This window comes from Suricata suricatta, chromosome 1 (genome assembly GCF_006229205.1).
Source record: "Suricata suricatta isolate VVHF042 chromosome 1, meerkat_22Aug2017_6uvM2_HiC, whole genome shotgun sequence".
In the NCBI taxonomy this organism is placed as follows: domain Eukaryota; kingdom Metazoa; phylum Chordata; class Mammalia; order Carnivora; family Herpestidae; genus Suricata; species Suricata suricatta.
In genome coordinates this window covers 96,190,624-96,216,584 of record NC_043700.1, presented here as the reverse complement: position 1 = coordinate 96,216,584, position 25,961 = coordinate 96,190,624, and the positions used below count along the sequence as shown (strand labels likewise).

The window sequence follows — 25,961 nt, the reverse complement described above, 5'->3', positions numbered from 1 at the left end:
CTTTATTAAAGATACTGAATGATATTTAGTGCAAACAAGGTAAAATAAATGTATTTCAGCCGTTTTAGAAAACATTTCCTCAATATATTATTTAAATGCATGAGAAATCTTAAGTCATTTAGTTCATTGAATGATTTAAAAGTATTGTCTTGCTTGTAAAATAGTTTTTCAACATTTCTCTTTATTGGGCTATATTTTAATGGTCTTTTTCCTTTATTAATAGAACTGTGGTGAAGTGTAGTATTGCCAAGTCACAAGCCCTCTACAGCGCACAGAGAGGTTTGAAGACTAACAATGCTGCTGTGTTCAAAGTAGGAGCTATCAGCATCAACATTCCGCAGCACCCTGCCACCTTACATAGCATGATGGTCCGAAGTTCTCACCAACTGTCTAAGCAGATCTCGGATCTCATCAGACAGCCTTCTACAGCGTAAGTTATTTTTTCAGGTTCTGTGATTCTGTGTAATATGGTAAATCGGTCTTTGGTATGTTAATAATAGTTTAGAGGAAGACAGAGGGTTTCATCTAAATATTGACCATTATGAACTATGATGCAGGTGGAAAGTAGCCAAAGGTGTGTGGGAGAATCTTATTGGGTATAAAGCAGTTTGTCACAGATGGAATTGTCAATGTTCTCTCTTGCATCAGTAAAGCTTAAGGGATCCTAGAGATTGTGGACAACATTAAGAGTTACTACAAAAAGCATATTGACAAAATCTAAGAGTCTATCAATCCTTATTTACTTTAAACCCCCTGAAATTTATAACTTGCAAGGGTTTAAAAATTGCAGTGGCCATATATGTCCCATGGAAATTGTTGTACATAGTTCAAGGCAGGATGTTATCATACCATGTAAGTATTTCAAAGGACAGAAAACTGGATGACCTTTGTGCCTTGACTTCTATTGCCTGTATCTGTAACCCTCATTCATGGAACTTCATTGCTAAGCTTTATTCCTAGTCCTCAAAGCAATATAACTAATAAGAATTAATAAGAAGATGGTAATCAAAAGGTAAAAAAAATTGTCTTATTATGATTCTCTTTTTCTAACCTATAACTTAGAAAAACAATGTGTCTTTTTACAGTATCCTAAAGCAGTGATATTTCTGTTTATTCTATCTAGATCTTTAATTCTGATGTGATACTCATGTCTGGTTGAATAAGTAGCAATAATTTAAATACGTTTCTGCTGTCAGTGGAACATGGAATCCAAAATATATTCATAAGCCTTAATTTAAAAATATACTAGGGAACTTGTTCTTATTAAAATGTATTGGCAGTAGAGCATAGTAGTTAAAAAAAAGATTTTCTTGTCATAATGAGTTTAAATCATGATTTCACCACTTTCTAGCTCTACTTCCTCTTTGGAAGGCAAAGTGTAGTACCTACACAAAGGTTTTTGTGAGATAAATGATAAATGGTATAAAGCACACAAAGCATTAAGAATATTACCCAGCACATAGTAAGCACTCAAATAGTTATTGTTGGTGTTGTGATTAATAATGATAGTGATAGTAGTGGCAATAGTAGTAATATTACAATCTGTTGATTCTAAGTCATAGAATTTGGAATCAGACAAACATGAGTTTTAACTCTAGTTTCACATTAATGATATGAATGGCCTTGACAGTGTAATATTCAAGTTAATGTTGTTATTCTTGTTTACTTTTCTAGATCATAATTTTTCAATGGCTTTTTTAGGAAGTCTTAATGTGATCTGGTAGTAAAAAGAAAGTATCTGTTTTCAGTTATCTTTTGCTATTTTTCATAGAGAATTCTAATAATTTTATACAAGAAAATGGTGGCTTTTCTAATTATGTCTTTTTTATTTTTATTTATTTTTAAAGTTTATTCATTTTATTTATTTATTTTTATTTATAGTTTATTCTCAAGTTGGTTGCCATATAACACCCAGTGCTCATCCCAACAAGTGCTTCCTGCATGCCCATCACCCCTTTCCCCCTATCCACCACCCCCATCAACCCTGAGTTTGTTCTCAGTATTTAAGAGTCTCGTGTGGTTTGCTTCGCTTTCTCTCAACTATTTTTTCCTCTTGCCCTCCCCTATGGTCCTCTGTTAAGTTTTTACTCTTCCACATATGAGTGAAAACATATAGTATCTGCCTTTCTCTGCCTGACTTATTTCACTTAGCGTAACACCCTCGAGTTCCATCCACATTGCTACAAATGGCCAGATTTCATTCTTTCTCATTGCCATGTAATACCTCATTGTAAATATATACTACATCTTCTTGATTCATTCCTCAAGTGATGGACATTTAGGCTCTTTCCATGTTTTGGCTATTGTTGAAAGTGCTGCTATGAACATTGGGGTACATGTGCCTCTGTGCATCAGCACTCCTGTATTCCTTGGGTAAATTCCTTGCAATGCTATTGATGGGTCATAGGGGAGTTCTATTTTTAATTTTTTGAGGAACATCTACAATGTTTTCCAGAGCGGCTGCACCAGTTTACATTTCCACCAACAGTGTAAGAGGGTACTCGTTTCTCCACATCCTCACCAGCATCTGTAGTCTCTTGGTTTGTTCATTTTAGCCACTCTGACTGGCTGAGGTGGTATCTCATTGTGGTTTTGATTTGTATTTCCCTGATGGTGAGTGACACTGAGCATTGTTTCATGTGCCTGTGGGCCATCTGGATGTCCTCTTTGGAGAAGTGTCTGTTCATGTCTTCTGCCCATTTTTTCACTGGGTTATTTGTTTTTTGGGTATGGAGTTTGGTGAGTTCCTTATACATTTTGGATACATGTTTGACATGTCATTCACAACTATCTTTTCCCATTCTGTTGGTTGCCTATTAGTTTTCTTGATTGTTTCCTATGCTGTGCAGAAGCTTTTTATCTTGATGAGGTCCTAATAGTTCATTTTTGCTCTTGATTCCCTTGCCTTTGGGGATGTGTTGAATAGGAGATCGCTGCGGCTGAGGTCAAGGAGGTTGTTTCCTGCTTCCTCCTCTAGGGTTTTTATGGTTTCCTGTCTCACATTCAGGTCCTTTATCCATTTTGAGTTTATTTTTGTGTATGGTGTAAGAAAGTGGTCTAGTTTCATTCTTCTGCATGTTGCTGTCCAGTTCTCCCAGCACCATCTGTTAAAGAGGCTGTCTTTTTTCCATTGGATACTCTTTCCTGTTTTGTCAAAGATTAACTGGCCATACATTTGTGGGTCCAATTCTGAGTTCTCTTTTCTGTTCCATTGGCGTATGTGTCTTTTTTGTGCCAATACCATGCTATCTTGATGATGACAGCTTTGTAGTAGAGGCTAAAGTCTGGGATTGTGATGGATCCCGTTTTGGTTTTCTTCTTCAATATTACTTTGGCTATTCAGGATCTTGTGGTTCTATACAAATTTTAAGATTGTTATAGCCTTGAGAAGAATCCTGGTGCAGTTTTGATTGGGATTGCATTGAATGTGTAGATTGCTTTGGGTAGTATTGACATTTTAACAATGTTTATTCTTCAAATCTATGAGCATGGGATGTTTTTCCATTTCTTTATGTCTTCTTCAATTTCTTTCATAAGTTTTCCATCATTTTGAGCATACAGATCTTTTATATCTTTAGTTAGGTTTATTTCTAGTTATTTTATGGTTTCTCATGCAGTTGTGAATGGGATCAATTTCTTGATTTCTCTTTCTGTTGCTTCATTGTTGGTGTATAAAAATGCTTCCGATCTGTGTGTTGATTTTGTACCCTGCAACTTTGCTGAATTCATGGATCAGTTCTAGCAGACTGTCAGTGGAGTCAGTAGGGTTTTCCATGTAGAATATCATGTCGTCAGTGAAAAGTGAAAGTTTGAATTCATTGCCAATTCTGATACCTTTTATTTCCTTTTGTTGCCTGATTGCTGATGCTAGGACTTCCAGCATTGTATGAAAAAACATTGGTGAGAGTGGACATCCCTGTCATGTTTGTGATGTCAGTGGGAAAGCTCTCAGTTTTTCCTCATTGAGGATGATATTAGCTGTGGGCTTTTCATAAATGGCTTTTATGATTTTACGTAAGTTTCTTCTATCCTGACTTTCTCAAGGGTTCTTATTAAGGAAGGATGCTGTATTTGGTCAAATCCTTTTTTGCATCTATTCTACTCTTTTGTTAATATGATATATCACATTGATTTATTTATGAATATTGAACCAGCCCTGCAAACCCAGGACCAAATCCCACTTGATCATGTGGATAATTCTTTTTATATGCTGTAGAATTCGATTTGCTAGTCTCTTGTTGAGGATTTTTTCATCTGTATTCATTGGGGATATTGGCCTGTTGAGGATTTTTTCATCCATATTCATTAGGGATATTGGCCTGTAGTTCTCTTTTTGTGTGTGTGTGGGGGGGGGGTCTCTGCCTGGTTTGGGAATCAAAGTGATGCTGGCTTCAATGAGTCTGGAAGTTTTTCTTCCATTTATATTTTTTGGAACAGTTTGAAAAAATGGGTATTAACTCTGATTTAAATATCAAGTAGAAGTCCCCAGGGAAGCTCTCTAGTCCAGGTCTCTTATTTGTTGGGAGATTTTTGATCACTGATTCAATTTCTTCACTAGTTATGGGTCTGTTCAGATTTTCTATCTCTTCCCGTTTGAATTTTGGTAGTGTGTGTGTGTTTAGGAATTTGTCCATTTCTTCTAGGTTGTCCAGTTGATGGCATATAATTTTTGATAGTATTCCCTGATGATTGCTTGTATTTCTGAGGGAATTGGTTGTAATAGATCCATTTTCATTAGTGACTTTGTCTATTTGGGTGCTCTCTCTTTTCTTTTTGAGAAGCCTGACTGGAGGATTATCAATTTTGTTTATTTTTTCAAAAAAAAAAAAAACAACTCTTGGGGCTCGTGGGTGGCTCAGTTGGTTAAGCGTCCGGCTTCCAGCTTCGGCTCAGGTCATGATCTCACGGTTCGTGGGTTTGAGCCCCGCATCGGGCTCTGTGCTGACAGCTAGCTCAGAGCCTGGAGCCTGCTTCAGATTCTGTGTCTCCCTCTCTCTCACCCTCCCTTGCTCGTGATGTCTCTCTTTGTCTCTCAAAAATTAAATTTAAAAAAAACATTAAAAAAAAAGAAATATATAATCCTAAAAAAAAAACAATTCTTGGTTTCAGTGATATGTTCAGCTGTTTTGGGGGGATTGTATATTGTTTATTTCTGCCCTGATCTTTATTATTTCTCTTCTTCTCCTGGCTTTGGGGTGTTTTTGCTGCTCTGCTTCTAGTTCTTTTAGGTGTGCTGTTAGGTTTTGTATTTGGGCTTTTTTAAATTTCTTGAGATAGGCCTGGACTGCAGTATATATTCCTCTTAGTACTGCCTTTGCTGCATCCCAGAGTGTTTGGATTGTTGTATTTTCATTTTCATTTGTTTCCATATATTTTTAATTTCTTCTCTAATTGCCTGGTTGACCCATTTGTGGGTCAACAACAATTCCCTCATAGAATCCCCTTTAGGGCTTGTAGGGCTAGTTTAGTGGTGATGAATTCCTTCAAATTTTGTTTGGGAAAACCTTTATCTCTCCTTCTATTCTGAATAAAAGGCTTGCAGGTAAAGGATTTTTGGCTGCATATTTTTTCTATTAATCACATTGAAGATTTCCTGCCATTCCTTTCTGGCCTGCCAAGTCTCAATAGATAGGTCTGCTACTACCCTGATGTGTCTACGTTTATATATTAAGGCCTGTTTATCCCTAGCTGCTTTCAAAATTCTCTCTTTATCCTTTTATTTTGCCAGTTTCACTATGGTATGTCGTGCAAATGATCAATTCAAGTTATGTCTGAGGGGAGTTCTCTCTGCCTCTTGTATTTCAATGTCTATTTCCTTCCCCAGATTGGGGAAATTTTCAGCTATAATTTGTTCAAATACTCCTTCATACTCTTTCTTTCTCTCATCTTTCTTGTAGAATTCCTATTGTTCTGTTTGATTGCATCACTCAGTTCTCAAATTCTCCTCTCATGCTCCTGGATCAATTTATCTCTCTCGGCTTCCTCTTTTTCTATAATTGTATCTTCTAATTCACTTATTCTCTCTGACTCTTCAATCTGTGCAGTAGCTGCCTCCATTTTATTATGCACCTCATTTATAGCATTTTTTAATTCATCATAACTATTTTTAAGATCCATGATCTTTGCAGCAATGGAGTCTCTGTTGTCTTCTATGCCTTTTTGAGCCCAGCGATTAATTTTCTGACTGTTGTTCTAAATTCTTGTTCAGTTGTTTTGCTTGTATCTGTTTTGATCAGTCGTTTAGCTGTCACTTTTTCTGAAATTTCTTTTTAGGGGAGTTCTTCCGTTTTGTCATTTTGGCTAGCTTTCTGTCTCTTGTAAGTTTTAAAGGCTTGTTATGTGCTCTCTACCTGTGAGTACTGCTATATTAAAGGAGGCTCATACACTGTCCAGGGCCTGGTTGTTCAGGAATTGTCCTTTTAAGGGTGTCCCTATGTCTCTCTTGATGTGACTTTGGTTATTTTATTTCCCTACTCATAGTGATATCTTGGACTCTTCACCATATGTGCTTTGGTTTGTTCCTTGAAGTAGCCCTGGAAAGGAAAACAGACAGACAAAACAGGGAACAAAATCACACAAACACACAAATCAAACAAACAAGCAAACCAACAAAAATAATAATAAGAGAAAAAAACAAAAAGCAAAGGACAGAGCATAAAGCCAGAAATCCAAGCTACAAATAAAGAGCAGGTGTGGGCAGTGCTGATGGAAGAGCATATACAAAGAGAGAAATGACAGGGTGGGGAAAAAGAGAAAATGACCACTGACCAGGCAGAGAGACTAAAAGGATTAATCCAGAGAGAGACAGAAGAGAATTCAGCTGGAAGAAGGAGAAAGAATGAGGATAATATTATTCAGATGAACTATATAGGCGATTATTCCAGAGAGAGAGAAAAAGGAAGTTAAAGAGGGAGGGGTAGAACATGCATCAGGAGGATGAATTAAATATGTCTGTTTAAGCAATCCTATAAGGAGAATAACCAGCCCAGAGGAGGAGAAAGATAAGAATGAGAAAAAGGAGAATATATCTGAATAGCAAGAATGGACCTAGAGGTTTTCACGGCAGTGCAGCAGTGCTGGTCTTTAGGCAGAGGCCATCTGTTTCTGTAGCATCTATAGGCTCCCAACAGCTCCCCAGTGTAGATGTGAGTAGTTTGGTGTAGGCGGGTCCCACCTCCACTGTGCGTCCTTCTGGCTGATCCCTGAGGCCCTGGTGGTTGTAAGGAGAAAAATAGCAACCCTATACTTCCTTCTCCTCGAACCACGTGTCCCAAATCACTCCTTTGGATTTGTTCTCACTGTGCTGCTGGTGTAGCGGAGGTGAGCCGAGGTGCCCCACGCCCAGTGCGTTCCTAGCTCTCACTCTGTAAGCATTAACGATGCCACCGGAAATGTAATCCTGTGAGCTGGCACTTCAGAGTAGGGGATTGATTCCTCCTGATGCTGACTGGGCCCCTGGGGTACCTCCTGTCCCAGAGAGAAGTCCTTTTGTCTTCTCCAGATACAGTTTTACACTTCCCTGGCCACTTTTTCTCTTCCCTTTGTCTCTTTGCAGAAGGGGCTCCTTCCCCTCAGTGCCTCTGTGTCCCGGCCATTTTTATCTCCCCCATCTTGCACTCATGCTATGAGGCTGTCTTCCTAGAAGACTCCGTCTCCTTTCCTTCCAGACTCTTGGGGTTCAGAGTCCTTTGATTTCAGCCCTTTGTTTAAGAGATGCAGGCAGGAAGTATGGAGCCTCCTATTTCTCTGCCATCTTCTTCCTCTTCGCCATTTAGAAATTTTTTTAATGTTTATTTTTGAGAGGGAGAGAGATGGAGCATAATTGGGTGAGATATAAAGAGAGAGGGAGACACAGAATCTGAAGCAGGTTTCACACTCTCAAGTTTATTCATTTTTGAGAGAGAGAGAGAGAGAGAGAGGGAAGGAGGGAGGGATGGAGGGAGGGAGCGCACAAGCAAGGGAGGGACAGAGAGAGAGAGAGAATCCCAATCACTGATAGTGTGGAGCCATCGGGATTCGGGGCTTGAACTCCTGAACTTTGAGGTCATGGCCTGAGCCAAGAATTGGAAACTTAACCAACTGAGCCACCCAGGCTTCCCTAATTGTGTCCTTTTAAAATTATTTTTTTGCTTTGTAGCCCACAGCCTGTGAAAGAAGATATTGCAACGCCTCTACCTTCTGAAAAAACCCCAACAAGTGTTAATCAAACTCCTGTTGAAACAAATGAATTTCCTCAGCTACCGGAAGGTTTAGAAAAGAAGCCTATTGTTCTTAAGTTCAGTGCCATGTTGGATGGTATAGCTATTGGAGCAGCACTTTTACCATCTCTAAAAGCAGAATATAAAATGGGAAGAATGAGAAGTCATGGAATGACAGGTAACATTGAATTTTTAATTCAGTTTCTTAAAATTTATGATTGGGTTCAGAAATTAGTAATATTTTGATGAAAAGGTACATTTGGTTTTATAGATATTATGTGAAAATGTAAATAATTTTAATCAGAACACTTTTAAATTTCATTAATGATGTTCTTCAGTCAAGTGAAAAATGTCAGTTACACCTTCCCTGAATGACCAGGAGGGACCCTGCTTTTATTTGAAGTCTTCAAAGCTGTTCAATTATTAAAGCCATTTCCAATTTAGAAGTTGAATAAAAAAAAGGGACTGTACTAACACATTACACAAGCTAAGAATGAAAACATTACCAGTACTGTACCAGATAGTCTTCATGACTGCTCATGAAATAACTACTAACACGAATTTTGTGTTACCCCTTCCTTTCCTTTTCTTTATAATTTTACGACATACGTATATACTCATAAATAGATTCTGTTTTAAACTTTGTTTGGATTTCCCCTACTGTGTTTTTTAAAGGGAAATTTTTTTGCTGTACATTTTGTTTGAGATTTATCAGTTCATTCATGTGTCTACAGTTCATTCATTTTTCACAGAAATACAGTAATCCATTGAGTGATTATATTGCAGTGTATCCACTCTGCCATTGATAGACCTTTGGCTCATTTTACTTCTTTACTATTTTAATTGTTCATTATGCACATCTCTTGGTACACATGTGCATGAGTTTCTCAAGGGTATTTACTTTAGGAGTCATACAGCTAGACTTGAGGGTAAATACATTTTGAGTTTTACTATGAAGTAAAAAAACTGTTTTCCAAAGTACTTGTGTTCACCAGTATTTACTGTCCTACCAGTATTAGATGAGAGTTCCCATTATTCCATATACTCGTCAACAATATTATCTGACTTTTAAATATTTGCTTTGTCTGGTAAATATGGAATGGCATCTCGCTGTGGTCTTAATTTCTATTTCTGTAATTAATGAAGCTTTTTTTATGTTAAGATATCCTTGTATGTTTTCTTATACAAAGTGCCTGTTAATGGTTCTTGTGGGGGGTTTTGTATTTGTATTTGTCATTTGTATTTCTTTTTTGGTTCACAGAAATTCTTTATATGTTTTGTATGTAAACTTTTGATGTTATAAATTTAACATATATTGTAACCACATTAGAGGCTTATTTCGTTTTGTTGTCTTTTGATCAGTAGGTATTCTTAATTTTCAAGTAATTGAATTTACTAATATTTTCTATTATGATGTGTATTTTTATATCTTAAATCCTCCTCTTGCCAGGATCATGAAGATATTTTCTTATATTTCCTGTTAAATTTTTTTAAATTTTTCCTTTTAATTTCTTCATCTATATAGAATTAATTTTTTTTAATTTGGTGTAGATTAGCCTAATCAATTATTTTAGCATCATTAATTGACTTTTCTGGGTTGGTTTTTTTTTTTTGTTTTTTTTTGGTGCTACAGAGTCCATTTTTGTCATCTATTATGTGTTGATATATGTGGAGTCTGTTTCAGAGTTCTTTATTATGGTTCATTGGCCCATTTGTACCCTTGCTGGTGACCTGTATGCACCGCCTGTTTCCAGTATCGTATTGCTATCTGACATTTCCTTTTTTAGTAGTTATCTTGGTTACTTGTTCCTTCATATACATTTTAGAATCAGTTTGTCAAATTCTCTGAAAAAGCCTATGTGGATTCTTATAGGAATGTAGTTAAATCTGTAGATTTACTTGGAGAGAATTGACAGTATTGATTGATACCAAGAAGTGAGGCAATATTTAGCCCTCTGATTCTTGAATATGTATTTCTTTATCACTTTAGGGCTTCTTCAGTGCTTTTCTACAAAGTTAAAAAATTTTCAACTAAAGGTTTTTGTGCCTCTGTTAAAAGATATTTTATTTGTATAGAAACCTATGTACCTTGTGTTATTGTTGTTTAGTTATTAGAAATGGGATATTTTGTAAAATGGCATTTTCTAAACTGGTGGTAGTATATACAAATGTCCTTGATCCTTTTATGTCAATTTTATATTCAACCATATCAAATTATTTTTTTATTGCTAATAAGATTCTTTGGAGTTTCCTAAGTAGATACTTGTACCATGTGCAAATGAGGCTTTTGTTTCTTCCTTTCTGGTCTTTGAGAATTTTTATTTCTTTTTCTTATTGTGCTTCTGTTCAGAAAAGGGGGTATAATGGGCATCCTTGTCTCTGATTTTTTAAGGGAATCAATATTTCATCAATGAATATGATGTTTACTGTGAGGTTTCGCAAGGTTTCCTTTATCAGGTTAAGGAAATTCACTTCTGTTCCTAGTGTGCCAAGAGTTTCTATGAAGAAAAGTTAGTGAATATTATCAGATGCTTTTTACTACAGCTATTGAAATTAAAATGTTTTTTCTCCTTTTTGCCATTACTATAAATTATATTAGTAATTTTAACATGTTCATACATACATATATGTAAATATATACACATATGTATTTATATATATTTATGTGTATGTTTTTATTCCAACTCCGAACATTTTAGGTTTTTTTTTTATTGAGAAGGATTTTTCTGAATATCTAGCTCTTCTTGTTATTAGAAAAAAGAAACGCTATGAAGTGAGTCTCCAGATTTGGCAGAGCAGAAGATCAGGCCTTCAGATATTGGCCTGATAATAGGGAAGACTCATCTTGGCCATATATTCAGGGCATCCAAGAAATAGAAGAGTCAACAGAGGCAGTAAGTCAAAAGCCAAATAAGCAGTTTGGAACTAGAAGATACACATATTTAGGAGGAAGATAAATATACTATCAAATATTCAGACAGATAGGAACACATAATTCTTTTTGAAATGAAGGAAAGGGACAGAAAGGGACAGAAGTAGTAAAAGAATGACTGTACTGGTGTTAAGAGATGACCTGAGGCCTAGGATTACTTCAATCTTGATGTTTTTATTTGGGAATGCTGGTGGTGGTGATAGAAGTGGTAGTTACTGTGGTAAATAACCTTCACCTTTTTGCATCATGCAAGGGATGGTCACTCAGGCTGCCTGGTTGGAGTTAGTAAGAGAAGATCAGAGCAGTCGTGACGTATCTGGCTATCCACAGTTGCACCAGTTGATGAAAGAGCATTTTTCTGTTTATTGTTAACTCATATTGTTGTCTAGTGAGTGAATATAGTGAATGTAACATATAGGAGGTGACCTCCTACGAGTATTTTGAAAAAAGAGATTTATTTCTGGCACAATTGAGAACTCTAGGAATATTTATTATGTTTTAATATGTATGTAGGCAAAATAGGCTATTTAATGATTTTTGGGTGGAGAGAATTGGTACTATATAGAATAGTATAAGATTTTGTTGTTGGAAAGGCACACGTGTATATATTAGTATACAATACTCTACAAGTACAATATATGCAATGGGTAATAATAGATCTCAATTTTAACAAGGCTTCTTCCACTCTTTAATGCCTTCAGAAATAGCTGGAGAAATATGGCTTGAATAGCAGTATAGGACAACTGCATGCCAAATTGTTGATTTAAGTGTTAAGAACCAACAGTAGTTTTAGTCAACTAAAACCTATATCATATCCTTATTTGGTATATGGTGCCATTAATAAATATTGTTAATGTATAAAATATATGGGTTTATATAATTTCATACCTGATGAATTTATAGTATAAATTTATACCTGAGTACAATGTAATGATTTGACGGTTTTCACTATTTCCCTCCATACCAAATCAGGATCTGGAGGCAAGTTAATTGCTAACTTCTGTATTAATAAAGCAATATGAATGTGAATGTGGATTGGTATTTTTTGATACTTAACTATTATATCTTATTATAACTCTTCTGTGATAAGGGCAGTTTCTTTATGTTCTACCTTCTATGAAATAAAAAACATTTGTAGGTTATAAGTATCTCTAACACCTAACACAGTGGTTGGCACCTAGTAGGCTTAATAAATAATACTTACTGGCTTAATACTGACTCTTTATAGTACCCGTACATATGTTTAAAGATTTATTTTACCTCGGATATATATGCATTTTTTTAGAAATCATGTTTTGAACAAAGGAGTGAATGAGCACCTGAACAAACAACTTTTCTTATTTCTTACAGGTGCACAGACCAGGTTTACATTTGAGCTTCCAAATCACAGATTACGTTTCACTTCAAAAGTTTCGGCCACGGATATGTCAACCATTCCTCCTTCTGCCAGTCTCAACCTTCCTCCTGTAACTATGTCAGGAAAATATATAATGGAAGAGCATGATAGTTACTCAGATCAGGTGTGGAGTATCGATGAACTACCGTCTAAACAAGGGTACTATTTACAGGGAAATTATCTACGTTGTGTGGCAGAAGTAAGTTTGTTTTTTAATTTTCTTATGCTCTCTCATTTAGGAGTCTTTAAACTTAAGGCATACCAAAATATGAAGTGATCCAAACTTTTATTCTTATAGAATTCTGTACTGAATCTGGTGTGTGGATATATCTGCTCTTTCTCTATAGTTTCATTTAAACATGACTTCTTTATTGTATTAGTTAATTTTGAATTTATATTTCTTATATTAGGTTTCACATTCATCTCTTTAATATTTTTATGGTTCATTTGATTATACAAAAGCTAATAACATTTATATGCATTGACTTGTACAATACTAAATTGATCCTAAGCGGTAGATATATTTCTCATTTTGTACGTGAAGAAACTGACCCTCAGGCGGTTATACGATTCATCAGGTATGCATAATTATTAACAATCTAAAGGTCATACAGACAGGTAAAATAATTACAGTCAAATTCATAGACTAATTTCTTTACTAAGAGAAGTTAAAAGCTGGCATACCTGATTTCATCATTATTTTTTCACTTTATATTGGCACAGCTGTCACAAGTTTAAAAAACATTTGGATATATATATTTTTTGTTTGATTTGTGGTAAGCAGTCATCTGTTGTTATACTAATTTGATAAGTAGAAAATTGAAGCTGAGAGAAATTAAATAACTTTCCCTAAATCTCCCCGCTATCAAGTGAGAGATAGAGGATTCGTACACAGTGCTGTCTCTCAGCTTCCTTTGTCAGTTTGTCAGAAATAATTGCAACTTTAAAACAAAGCAGTTTTCTATTTGTTTTCCGAGTTTCATTCTCTAGAATGTGACACATTTGTGAGAATGCTCTTTGTGCTCTTTGCTAGAAGTCATACAGCTGTGGGAGACATTTACGTTTGGTTTGCCTTCATTAGACACTGCTTACCCTAGCACCTCTAATAGTTGGGTTTTCTTTGTGTGAAAAGTGTACCAAAAAAATAGTGTACAAGATTCTAGAAGTCAGATACTTATTTAAAAGGTACATTATAGGGATGACTGGTTGTTTCAGTTGGTTAAGTATCTGACTCTTGACTTCAGCTCAGGTCATGATCCCAGGATCATGGAATCGAGCCCCATGTTGGGCTCTGCACTAAGCGTGGAGCCTGCTTAATATTCTCTTTCTCTGTCTGTCTGTCTGTCTGTCTCTCTCTGTCTCTCTCTCTTTCTCTCTCCCATCTCCCTGTCTGAGCCTCTGTTCCACTCACTCTCCCTAAAGTAAATAAATAAGTAAATAAATGAGTAAGCATATTTCATTTGTGCTTTCTATTCTGAAAAATAAGTGCTCCAAATTCTGGTTTAGCAATACTATTATTAAATGGCTTCATTTGACAGAAAATAAATCTAATGCAGTATGTTGCATAATTTCCTACTAATATTAGAAAGGTAGAAAGTTTGTAATTGAGGCAGAACACAATCTCAGATTTTCTAAGAATGCAGTTAATTATGAACACTTGAAAGAATCTAAAATTGCATTCCTAAGACAGTTGCCTGGTTTACTATGGCCTAAAAGAAACGCCCATGAAAACCACCTTAGCCCATTCTGCACTGCTCCAAAAAATAAAGTGTCCAGGGCGACTTAGGCTTTATGTGCCTTTCATTTAATTAAAGACTACTGAATCTGTTTGGCTCTCTTAAATTTAATCAAAATATGAATGCTGTCAAAGTAGCAAATTTGAAGCATTTCTTTTATTCATAGGGTGTTTCAATCTATCTTTACTATAATACTCAACTTCAGTTAGGACCTGCTTTCTATTTAATCTGTTTATTAATTCTCCCAAGAAATTATATGCCTTATACTAATCACAGAGCGTATATTAAAGCTGATTGAGTCTAGCTGATTAGCTAAATCATACAAATGTAGGCCTCATGAGAGAGAGCCATAATTTTGTTTTTATTCACAATTATATCCTTAGCATCTAATGAGGTACACAAAGTAGATGGTCAATAAATATGAGTGAGTGAATAAATTTACTTTCATATGTAATGATATTTGCCCAGGCTTCTAACACTACAATAGTAGTTATTGAAAATAGATACTACTTTACACAAAAATTCCAATTTTGATATGAGCAGGTTCCATAAAGTATAAATTTCATTCATTTTCAAAAGATGCCTTACTGGCTGTTATTTAAAAAGTAAATTTAAGGAATGGCCCAAATAATATGTAAATATTCATTGTTTTTCTTCAGAGTTTGGGAAGATTTATGTGAGCAAAAGATGTATTTAAAACAAATATAGTCAGTAGTATTAATCTAATATTCTGATTTTGTTTTGGCAGGTTGGCTCTTTTGAACATAATCTCACAACTGATCTTCTAAACCACTTGGTATTTGTACAGAAAGTGTTTATGAAGGAAGTTAATGAAGTAATACAGAAAGTTTCTGGTAAGGTAATCTGGTACCTTCCATGGTATGAGGATTCATCCTATCATTTAGATATTTTTGTTGAGTAACTCCCTAAAAACTGCATTCCTTCTTTGGGTTTTCCACCTACAGATTCTTTTGCTTATTACTTACTTTTATCGTGTGTAATATATACATTTATAATTTATAAACTTCACAAAGCTCCTTTATGCTCCCCCTGCCCCTCCTCACAAAAAGAGCTAGTAGTATATATCTATTAACCAAACTAATCTGATCTATTTGGGAAACAAGATTTAGATCAATATTAAGGTTTTGACTTTAATCTATACCATATGATGACTCTGCATGCTACATGGCAAATCATTTATAGCAACCCTCATGAAATTTTTGTTATGCCTTAAGAGTAGATGACATATGAGCTTATTAATCACAGTTTTACCTTTTAACAGGAAATGTATGTTTTATTTTAAAAATGTTTAACTGAACTTTAATTCACAAGATAAAGTATTAAGAAGTATTAGGATGGAAAATAAGTTGACTCTGTGTAAAAATTCTTGGGGCAAAATATTTCCAATATGGATCTAAGCATGTTAAAATAATAGTCATGTATAAATTGTCATGAAGAGGATCTTCCTCCATGTTGATGAATAAATTCATTCATTCATTTAACAGATTTATTGAATTAGTATCTGAGCATTCAGTTATAATTTTAATGAGTTCTATGAATGACAATGACAGAGTACTGTGTGTCAGAGAAGATACTAGTCTAAGGAATCAGAAAAGGCTTCACAGAGGAAATCAAATCCAAAACCTTATAAATGACGTCTAGTTTGGGAAGAAAGGAGATTACTTCTGCAGGCAAAGCTTATAGACAGATATTTGATAAGACCCCAACAAAACTCATTGCATTAGGGAAATTATGTAATACTCAAGCGAGCAACAGGCTTTTCTGCTTCTCATGGGCTGGTTCTGAGTTTATCTGAGGTTGGGAAGCTACTAAATGATTTATTGAAAAAGCCCAGTAGAGCTATAGAATTTCATAGGTTAAGTCATAAAACATCAGGTCTTTGGTAGCCTTGGAGTTTTTCTGAAAATGTTGAATACAAAGCATTCAGGAAGAAATAAATAAATAGCATAGCCCTTTCTGCCACTGAAGGTGTCTATTTGAGGAATATAGACAGAAGTTTTGATGTGGCCCATCAACCAGGTTAAATCACATTAAAACATTGGAATATTGAAGTTAATATTTTAAGCTGGTAATTTTTATGGGTACTAAAGAATATTTTCAATCTGTTATTGCTGAATATATATAATGAAAAAATAAATAGACAAAGTAACTGACTTTGTATCTTTCATGGTTAAAACTAGCATTGATTAGTGCTAATATCAGATTGCCACTATAAGTTGCCCTTAAGATGTTTTTTTTTTGAAGGAGAAGGGCTTTTCTTAAAATCTTTTTCTTTTAATGCTTATTAATTTTTGAGAGAGAGGGAGAGAGAGAGCAAGCATGCATGAGCATGTACAAGCAGTGGAGGGGCAGAGAGAGAGGAGGACAAAGGATCCAAATAGGGCCCCACTGAGGCTCAAACTCAGGAACCTAGAGATCAGGACTTGAGCCACCTAGGTGACCGAGAAAGGCTTTTCTTAACCTTTGAGCTGCAGTCAATGAGGAGTTACAAGTATATCCCTAAGTCTATGAAAAGAAAGCTGAAAGTTAATATTCTAACCATGATAACTTACCAATCACTGTGACGAATTCAGAGATAAGATTCAGATACTAAAGTCATTTAGTGGCTAGGTCTGATCCCTTAGTCATTCCTTCCTTACTGGAGACCACCATGAATTTTAGGAAAATAGCTGAAAGTAAGTGATGTATCATCTAGCTCACCTTAGAACCTCAAAGAGTGGAGATCTTATCAAAACCAGAGAAGTTAACACTTTACTGAGAAGGAATACTTTGATTCTTGAAGCCAAGTTTCTTAGTATTCTAATCTTTGTATTGCTTCCCTCCTTTACCATAATCTTCTTAGTTTTTGCCCTTATTTCTTTATTTCTTATACCTTTTCCCCATGTTTTTCCTTAATATTACATTTAGCTCTAGGACATTTTCTATTGAATAGGCATACTCATTTACATAAATCATCAAGTTTGTTAGGATTTTTTTTTTTTTTTGAGGAATCAGTTCTTAAAATCTTACTGTCATAGAGTCCCTGGATTTTGGAAAGATGTAGATAAGCACTGACCTACTAAAGAGAAGAGATTTATTTTTGAATATGTACTGCCATCTTAGAAACATATAAGAAGATTACCTTCTGAGAATTGGGCCATTTATATATTTAATTCATAATGACGTAAAAAAATGGGATTAATGTGACTAATAGTATCTGATGTTTCTATAAGCTAAAATTATTGTAATACATTTTATAAGAGGTGGGGCTCTTCTTTTACATTTTAAGAAAAAAAATTTGTGAAACTACTAAAAGATATTCAAGGCTGTGATGGGTCAACAAAACAAACTTTTTAAAAAACTACACTTTACTTATTAGAGCATGTTGAGGTCCACAGCAAATTGAGGGAAGGTTAGTGAGATTTCCCAAATATCCCTTGTCCCCAGTGATGTATAGCCTTCTCCATTATTAACATCCCCCACCAGAGTGGCACATTTGTTACAAATTATGAATCTGCATTGGCACACCATTATCATCCGAAGTCAGTCCATAGTTTACATTAGGGTTCACTTTTGGTGTTGTACACTATGTGGGTTTCGAGAAATGTATAATGACATGTATTTACCATTACAGTATCCTACAGTGCTGTTTCACTGCCCTAAAAATCCTTGGTGCTCCACCTATTTATCCCTCCTTTGGTTGCTTCCGTAACTAAGTCATCTCTATACCCAACGTGGGGCTCCAATTCATGACTCAAGGTCAAGAGTTGCATGGTCTTCTAAATGAGCCAGCCAGGCACCCCTTTTTCTGCATCTCTTGATATGACCATGTGATTTTTCTTCTTTAGCCTCTTGATGTGATGGGTTGCATTAATTTGATTCCCTAGTGGAGAAAACTTTCCATCCCACATGTATATATATGCTCCCTGGGATGATGCTAAACTCATCATACATACAAAAAGATTAATCACTTTAAGATGGAGAATTTAAAGATACATATGCAGAAAATTTTTTTGTCAAAAGTGGAAATAGAAGTTTACATTAAAATATTAGAACATTATTTTATGGATGTCATATTGATGCACAACAAATGATGTGTTAATAGGATCTCTATCCCAGGGTCCCCTGTCCCATTTTCTTTTTAATTTTTAGGATAAACCTTTGTTGTCATACTCTATTATTAGCACATATTAGCTTGTTTTAAAATTTTCTCTACCTTTATTTTTTTATTCTTTTCTGTTTGTAGCACATCTAAATGTAAGCAACATTTTTGATTGAAGAAACTAGTGCAGTTTTTTCCCCCACAAATGCATTTTCTGAGACATATAATTACATTTGTTTAATTATGTACATAATGTTTTAATTTCATCTTTATAAACTGTTCTTAATAAGTTCCTACATATGCAGTATTATCCCTATATTTTATCTGTGTCAGTGGGTTAATAGTCTAAATAATTAACAATTGGGTTAATAATCTAAAACAGAAAATAATGTTTTATATTTTTGAATGAACAAAGTAATTGTTGTTTTCCTTTTAAAGTGATTGCCTCGCACCTTCAATTACTTAATCTCTTTAGGTGGGGAGCAGCCTATTCCTCTTTGGAATGAACATGATGGTACAGCAGACGGAGATAAGCCTAAAATTTTACTCTATTCCCTGAACTTGCAGTTTAAGGTAACATACAAATAATTATACTTTTCAAAGTATTTTTTAAATTTTTTTAATGTATGCTAATTATAGAAAATCCATATGATACATAAATGTACCAAGTAGAAAATAAAAATGAAGTATAACCCCATCCACTCAAGAGAAAAAGCTTTAACAATTAAATATCCTTAGGACTTTTTTTTATTTGTATTTTTACATATGCATATTATTTATGCATTTTAAAAACTTTGGATACCTTTCCATGTCAGAACATATAGATCAACTTTATCTTCCTCAACAGTTGTACTATTTGTAATATAGTTGTAATAGTTTATGTAACTGTTCCCTGCTGGTAATTATTTTGATTTTTTTCAAATTATTACAGTTATAAGTTACTCTGTATATTTTGTACATTTGTCCAATTAACAATAATACCTTAATAGAAACTTTAATATTTCCCATATTTAAGATACCAGTACTGTTAAAAATACTATTATTACCAAATAGCTCTTTAATTATAATTAATGTTTTTAACACATGAACGGTTCAGATGTTAAGTACAAAATACTGAAGTGAAATTTAATAGCTAAAAAATCCCCTACTAATATGAGAAATTAAGGAATGTTGACAGCTTTATTAGCTCATTACACAACCCATATGTATTTTAAACGTGGCTATTTTATCAGATATTGAAGATTTCATTCGAGTGTCTATTGTTGATTACAATCTCCTAGGGCATCCAAGTAACAGCCACAACTCCATCAATGAGAGCTGTGAGATTTGAAACTGGACTGATAGAGCTGGAACTTTCGAACCGACTACAAACCAAAGCCTCACCAGGAAGTAGCAGCTATCTGAAACTGTTTGGTAAATGCCAAGTGGATTTAAATCTGGCATTGGGGCAAATTGTCAAACATCAGGTGAGTACAGAATATGCTGACATTAGAATTTTGGCTTTTAATTTTGTGTATCAGTTTGAACTACTTTAAATATTACTATGCTTTAAAAAAAGTATTTAATATTCTTAAAATTTCTAATTGTAATTTAGAGTAAAAGTTCATTTAAAAGGGCCTTTACAGTTTTAGTTTGGCATTTCATTGAGTGTTTTGGGTATTACATTATTATAGAGTAGTGCAAATGCAATCATGTGAAGCTTACTTCAGCATCTTCATAAATATTTATTTACAATTTCTTTTGATTTTGTTAAGTATTATTTTTTTACTTCAGTACTTCACACTAACATTGGCCAACTCTTAAAATGTTACTAAGGTTTTTAGTATTTAATATTGGCAAGTTTTGCATACCATAATGTTAAACATAAAAAATTAAATATATAGGCACACACAGAGCAATAAATCAGATTTTATTTTATAAAAATTAACTTTCACAGCTCATGGGAGAATTTTTTTGTTATTTTTATTTTGCTAGAAATGATTAAAATGTTTAGGGTTTTTTATCAGAACATTTTCCATTACTTGATCTTATTGAACCTTTAATCTTATTTCAGGTTTATGAGGAAGCTGGTTCTGATTTTCATCAGGTTGCCTATTTTAAAACCAGAATTGGATTAAGAAATGCCCTCCGAGAAGAAATCAGTGGTTCTTCAGACCGAGAAGCTGTGCTTATTACCTTGAATAGACCAATTGTTTATGCACAGCCTGTGGCCTTTGACAGAGGTAAGATAAAGTCCATTAACGCTGTTTTGTTGGATTTAGTCTTTTTGGATAAGAATCATTTATAGTTTACCAGTGCAAATGCTTGACAGCCACGTCTCCTAAAATGAAATGTGAGAATCCAAGAAGAATTTCTTGCTTATTCCTGTCAGCTTTTAAAGTTATTTTGCTTTTTAAGCTATTTGCCTTCTACATGGGGTATGTAGGATGTCTGATTCAGAATTTAATTATAATTGCTAATAAGGTTTTTCCTTTCAAAACTAATGTACGCATTTGTTTTGGCACCGTCTGTTCACTTACTCTGTAAACATTTCCTGTCTGGGAATAGAGTACAAATAAGGAAAACAGGACCCTTCCCTCAAGGAACTCTCAGTCCAGTGGGAGAGAGAGCAAAGTACACTACTGAGAGGAGTTAGAGAGATAGATGTTCCTAGTATCTGAGGGAGCCTCTTACTTTGCCTGTCTTCTTAGAGGGAAAACTAATTCTTCAGATTCTACTTGGAGTTAGGAGTTCACCAGGGAGAGAAAGAAATGACAGCTTGTCTTATTTATCTTTGTATCTGAATTTCTAGAATAGTCCCTGCCTTATAGTAAGAACTACATAAATGTTCACCAAATGAGAGAGAATATGAATGAATATATATGAATACAGAGGTCTAAAAACTATAGTAGCTTTCATAAAAGAAAATAAATAAGGTTGAACAGATAGATACGGTCTCATCAGTGTATACTGGGCAAATATGTTGGAATTGTAATTTAGAAGTAATGAAGAACCCTTAATGATGCCATTTAAGAAATAAATTGGTGGTAGGCATAGGCTAGTGATAAGTTAGAAAACTGTTCTTTTGACAGTGTTATGGCTAACATTTTATTTTGCTAAATTCTATGCACTTCCCTTTCATTTCACATCTTACCTTTCATCAGCTTTCAACAACCCCTTAAAGTACTTTCCATTCTTTGTGTCCAGGATAATTGCTTTTCTTACTATTTCCCTTCCCCTTCATGTTCTACTTCCTCATTAGGCTTCTCCCTCTATACGCAGCATTAAATGAAGGTTTTCCTTAAGGTACAGACTCAAATGTCTTGACCTTCGTAGGTCACATCTTTTTAATGTATGTTCCTACTCTTATCTACCTCTCCTTCAGGAATTTTTAACGGTAGTAACAGTAAGGTCTACAAAGTCAGGGACCGTGTTCTGTTTTCACTTGTTATTGCATCTTGTTGCGTAGCATCTAATAGGCATTTCACAAATAATTTATTAAATGAACAAATGGACCTGAATTATTTTCTCCTTTCTGCCATTATATAGTTGCCTGCTTTCTGCTTGTTTTTTCATAGTCAAATTGACCATATCATCTTAGATCCTTTTTAATTCTAAAGCTATATTTTTTGGTGGGAATAATTTTAGTAATAAGCCAGATTTTGCAGCTCTTGAGGTTTACTTGCCTTATAGCTTTACAGCTTTTATTTAAATTTTCTTTCCTCCTTGCCTTAATTATAAAAAGCTGTGCTGTTCTGGCTGAATTATAAGGCTGCCTATGACAACTGGAATGAACAACGAATGGCTCTACATAAAGATATCCATATGGCTACAAAGGAAGTAGTAGACATGCTACCAGGAATCCAGCAAACATCAGCCCAGGCCTTTGGGACTCTCTTCCTCCAGCTTACTGTGAATGATCTGGGAATATGTCTGCCCATCACAAATACTGCGCAGGTACAAAACACCAAACCATGGATTAAGAGTGAAATATCCTACTGACCATTTATGTATATATAGGATGTAATAATTTTTCAGATTAACATTTTATAACTTGAGTTTAGTAAGTAGCAAGTCATATTGAATCCCTTCAGCCATTATTCCACAGTGCATTAAATAGTATCTCATGAGGCTTTGCTCTGAAGCACTGTCCCTTAGAATTGTGATGAGGTTGATACCCATCTGATAAATCTTAATTTTTATATTGGAAAATAAGCAGATTAGTTTTCAGAATCTTTATGTTTTGTTTTTTAGCAAATAAGTCTTTGGCATGTACTTGTTGATAAAACAGATACAAAAGAACATTTAAGAATATTGTTTTAAAAGGTTTAGTAATCATCTAAAATAGGGTAGGGAATTTCAAAATGCTTTTAAGCTGCAATAGTTGGTAATGAAACTTCCAAATTATGTGTGTTAGATAAAGCAAGAGTTTTCATAATTTAGGACAAATTCTAAGGAACATGTATTTGCATGGACATGTGTATGACAAAAAAGTGCTATAAACCCCTATCAAGCCTAAGAAGTTACAATTTTAACAAATGACCAAGGTCTATTTTACTGTTAAAATTTACTATAAATAACCTGTAGCCAGTTGTTGAATGGATTTATCTTTTACTATTTTGTTTAGCAAGACACTAGGAAACGCCCTGGGTTGAGGATTGGCAACATATATTTATGCCTCAGGAGTTGAAAAATGGTAGTTTTTTTAATGGCATGATGGACAGAGCTTAGGAAAGGTGTACACACCAAAGGTGGTTGTCCCAGTGAGACTGTTCCCCACAACTAAACCAGAAGCTTGAGATAGAAAACTAGATAATTAGCCTTTTGTGAGTTAAAAAAGAAAAAATGCACATGGCAAATGTATTTCACTTCAACAATTTTTAAAAGAAGGCATCTTTTTAAGCTACTCTCCAATGAAGCTTTCTAGGTTTGACTTTAGAAAAAGTCTCAAAATTCAAAAGACTTTTATTCCTGTGATTTCTGTGACAATTTCCAAATTTAAGAGGTGATGGTCGTGGAGGAGGGCACTTGTGGGGAAGAGCACTGGGTGTTATATGGAAACCAACTTGGTAATAAACTATTAATAAAAAAAGTGTTGCATTTTGTCTTATTGTTTTCTTCACTATATTTTGCAGTCTAATCACACTGGTGACCTTGACATTGGTTCTGCTTTAGTATTGACCATTGAAAGTACTCTCATCACTGCTTGTTCTTCAGAATCGCTGGTTAGTAAAGGGCATTTCAAAAACTTTTGTATCCGTTTTGCTGATGGCTTTGAGACGTCGTGGGATGACTGGAAACCCGAAGTCCGTGGCGATCTGGTGATGAATGCCTGTGAGTGTCTTTTATTCTCTGTGTGAAATTTAGAATTTGTTTAAATGTTTAAAAATGCAGAAATAGTGTCTTCATTTGTTAAAACCAAAGGATGCTCATCTATAGGAATGTTATTAGACTTTGAGAAATAAGAGCTATTTCTAGTTAAACATTCATATTTGTGAAAAACTGCAGGTTTCAGTTGTTTTGGTAAGTAAACGAGTTAGACATTCTGCTTGATAGTATAACATTTAAAGATTTATTTACTACCTGATTTTTTTCTGGTAATTGATTCATGAATGACCAGATAAAGCATCCTTGTTCTGTGTGGATCTTGAAAGAAAGTGATAAATGTGTAAGAACTAGTTCATCATATAACATTGAACAGGTTGTAGATAACCAGGAACAGGAACTCCAAAATATTGACGTGCATACATCTGCATGTCTAAACATGTAAGCTACAGAGTATAACTTGTGTGAATTCTTTCAATTCTATAATACTGGAGGTTGAGAGTAACCAGAGCTGTGTTTATATACAATTTTGAGAGTATATGGGATTATTTTTATATTTATATATTAAATATTATAACAGAGTTAGCAAATCACCATTAATTTTATAATAAATAAAAAGCTGTATTTGAGGAATTAAAGGTTGCAAACTAAAATTCCTCCGCCAAGCTCTAAGCCAAAATTAATACTTACTATACAAAACACAGTATGCCATTGTTTATGCAGTTTTTTTGCCCTCTCTACTGGAAGAAAATCTTTCCAGTTCTGGGTCTTCTTTAAAGAACAAAAATATTTTTTCATTATTTTTATATCAAACAGTAAAGCTTTGACATTCCATGTTGATTAAAACTTAAATAAAATTATAGGTGAAATTCTCAGTTTTGTCTGCTTCTCATTTAGGTTATTCATAGGTAAAATACTGGGATTTCTGAAATACTTCAGGTTACTAAGAAGACTTGTTATCAAAGTAATTGTGCCTGATATTCAGAAGACCAAAAATAGCCTGGATCAGAAATTTTTACAATCTTTTACACAGTTGTTATATATATATTTTTTTTTAATTTAAAAATTTTATTTATTTCTTTTTTACTTTATAAAGTTTCATATTTTTTTAACATATGCAATTATTTTCCATCATTTACAATACAGTAGTTTCAATGTTATATATATTTTTAAAAATCACCCTAACTTGGGGTGCCTGGGTGTCTCAGTCGGTTAAGTGTCTGAGTCTTGATTTTGGCTCAGATCATGATCTCACGGTTTGTGAGATAGAGTCCCACATCCAGCTCTGAGCTGACAGCACGGACCCTGCTTGGAATCCTCTGCTCCTCTGTCTCTCAAAAAAAAAAAACAAAAACAAATTTAAAAAATCACTATAATGCTTAGCTGGGTTTTTTTCCTTAAATTTAAATCTACTGATTTGTATTTTTGGGGTGACTTTTTGTGCAGGTGTAGTTCCAGATGGCACCTATGAAGTATGTTCTAGGACTACAGGACAGGCAGCTGCTGGTAAGTTCACAATTGGTATAGCTTTTTCTTTTCTCTCCTTTTTTTACATATATGAGGTAGCATTCTGCCTTTATATATATATATACACACACACACACACACACACACACACACACACTCTCTCTCTCTCTCTCTTTATATTAACAGTAGGAGAATTTTTCAACTAAACTAATTTTGGTGTTCCCTCACTTTTTAAAACTATTTTTGTAATAATATTAGCATATTTTTATTTAACAATTATTTATTAGACACTTGCTATGTACAAGATATACTACGAAAGTTTTGAGAAAGACAAAAATGAATAAGATCTACTTTCTATTCTAAATTCTAATATATTTAAGGCTCTGCAGCATAATTAGGCTATAATTGATAAGTTCAATAAAATATAAAATTCTGATTGCCACTGAAATTTACTGAAGGGAGAGAAAAATTTCAAATTTGTAAGGATACTAGGATCAGAGAAAGCTTCTTTTAACATTTAACAAACATGTGAACAAGGGCTTGATAGGTAAAATTATTTCTTAAGCAAAAACTGGGAGGCATGGATTAGACAATTCAGACAGATAGAATATTAATCATGCTGTGAAAACAGTGTCTAGGTGAAATTGTTGAAACTGGGTGGACCAGAGTTATGTGAAAAATAATATGAGAAAAGTATTAAATTAGGAGTCTGGACTTAATTTGGTGGACAAGGGGAGAGCCACTGAATTTTTTTGAACAAGGAAGCAGACACCTTAAAGGATTAGAGAGGAAAAATATCTTAGGAAATAAGTTAGCAGATAACTCT

General features: G+C 34.3%; 1 protein-coding gene across 8 annotated transcripts in view; it reads left to right on the top strand.

Annotated features, from left to right (window-relative positions):
- KIAA1109 (KIAA1109 ortholog) overlaps positions 1-25,961 on the top strand; it is a 197,858-nt gene that overhangs the window by 129,211 nt on the left and 42,686 nt on the right. For all 8 annotated transcript variants that reach the window (XM_029941360.1, XM_029941381.1, XM_029941348.1 and 5 more), the window contains 10 exons: positions 224-430; positions 8,138-8,376; positions 12,481-12,725; positions 15,011-15,116; positions 18,840-18,937; positions 19,645-19,830; positions 20,418-20,586; positions 22,089-22,300; positions 23,479-23,677; positions 25,115-25,174. In XM_029941360.1, coding sequence (XP_029797220.1) covers positions 224-430; positions 8,138-8,376; positions 12,481-12,725; positions 15,011-15,116; positions 18,840-18,937; positions 19,645-19,830; positions 20,418-20,586; positions 22,089-22,300; positions 23,479-23,677; positions 25,115-25,174 — 1,721 coding nt within the window. The remainder of the gene's footprint in view (positions 1-223; positions 431-8,137; positions 8,377-12,480; positions 12,726-15,010; positions 15,117-18,839; positions 18,938-19,644; positions 19,831-20,417; positions 20,587-22,088; positions 22,301-23,478; positions 23,678-25,114; positions 25,175-25,961) is intronic.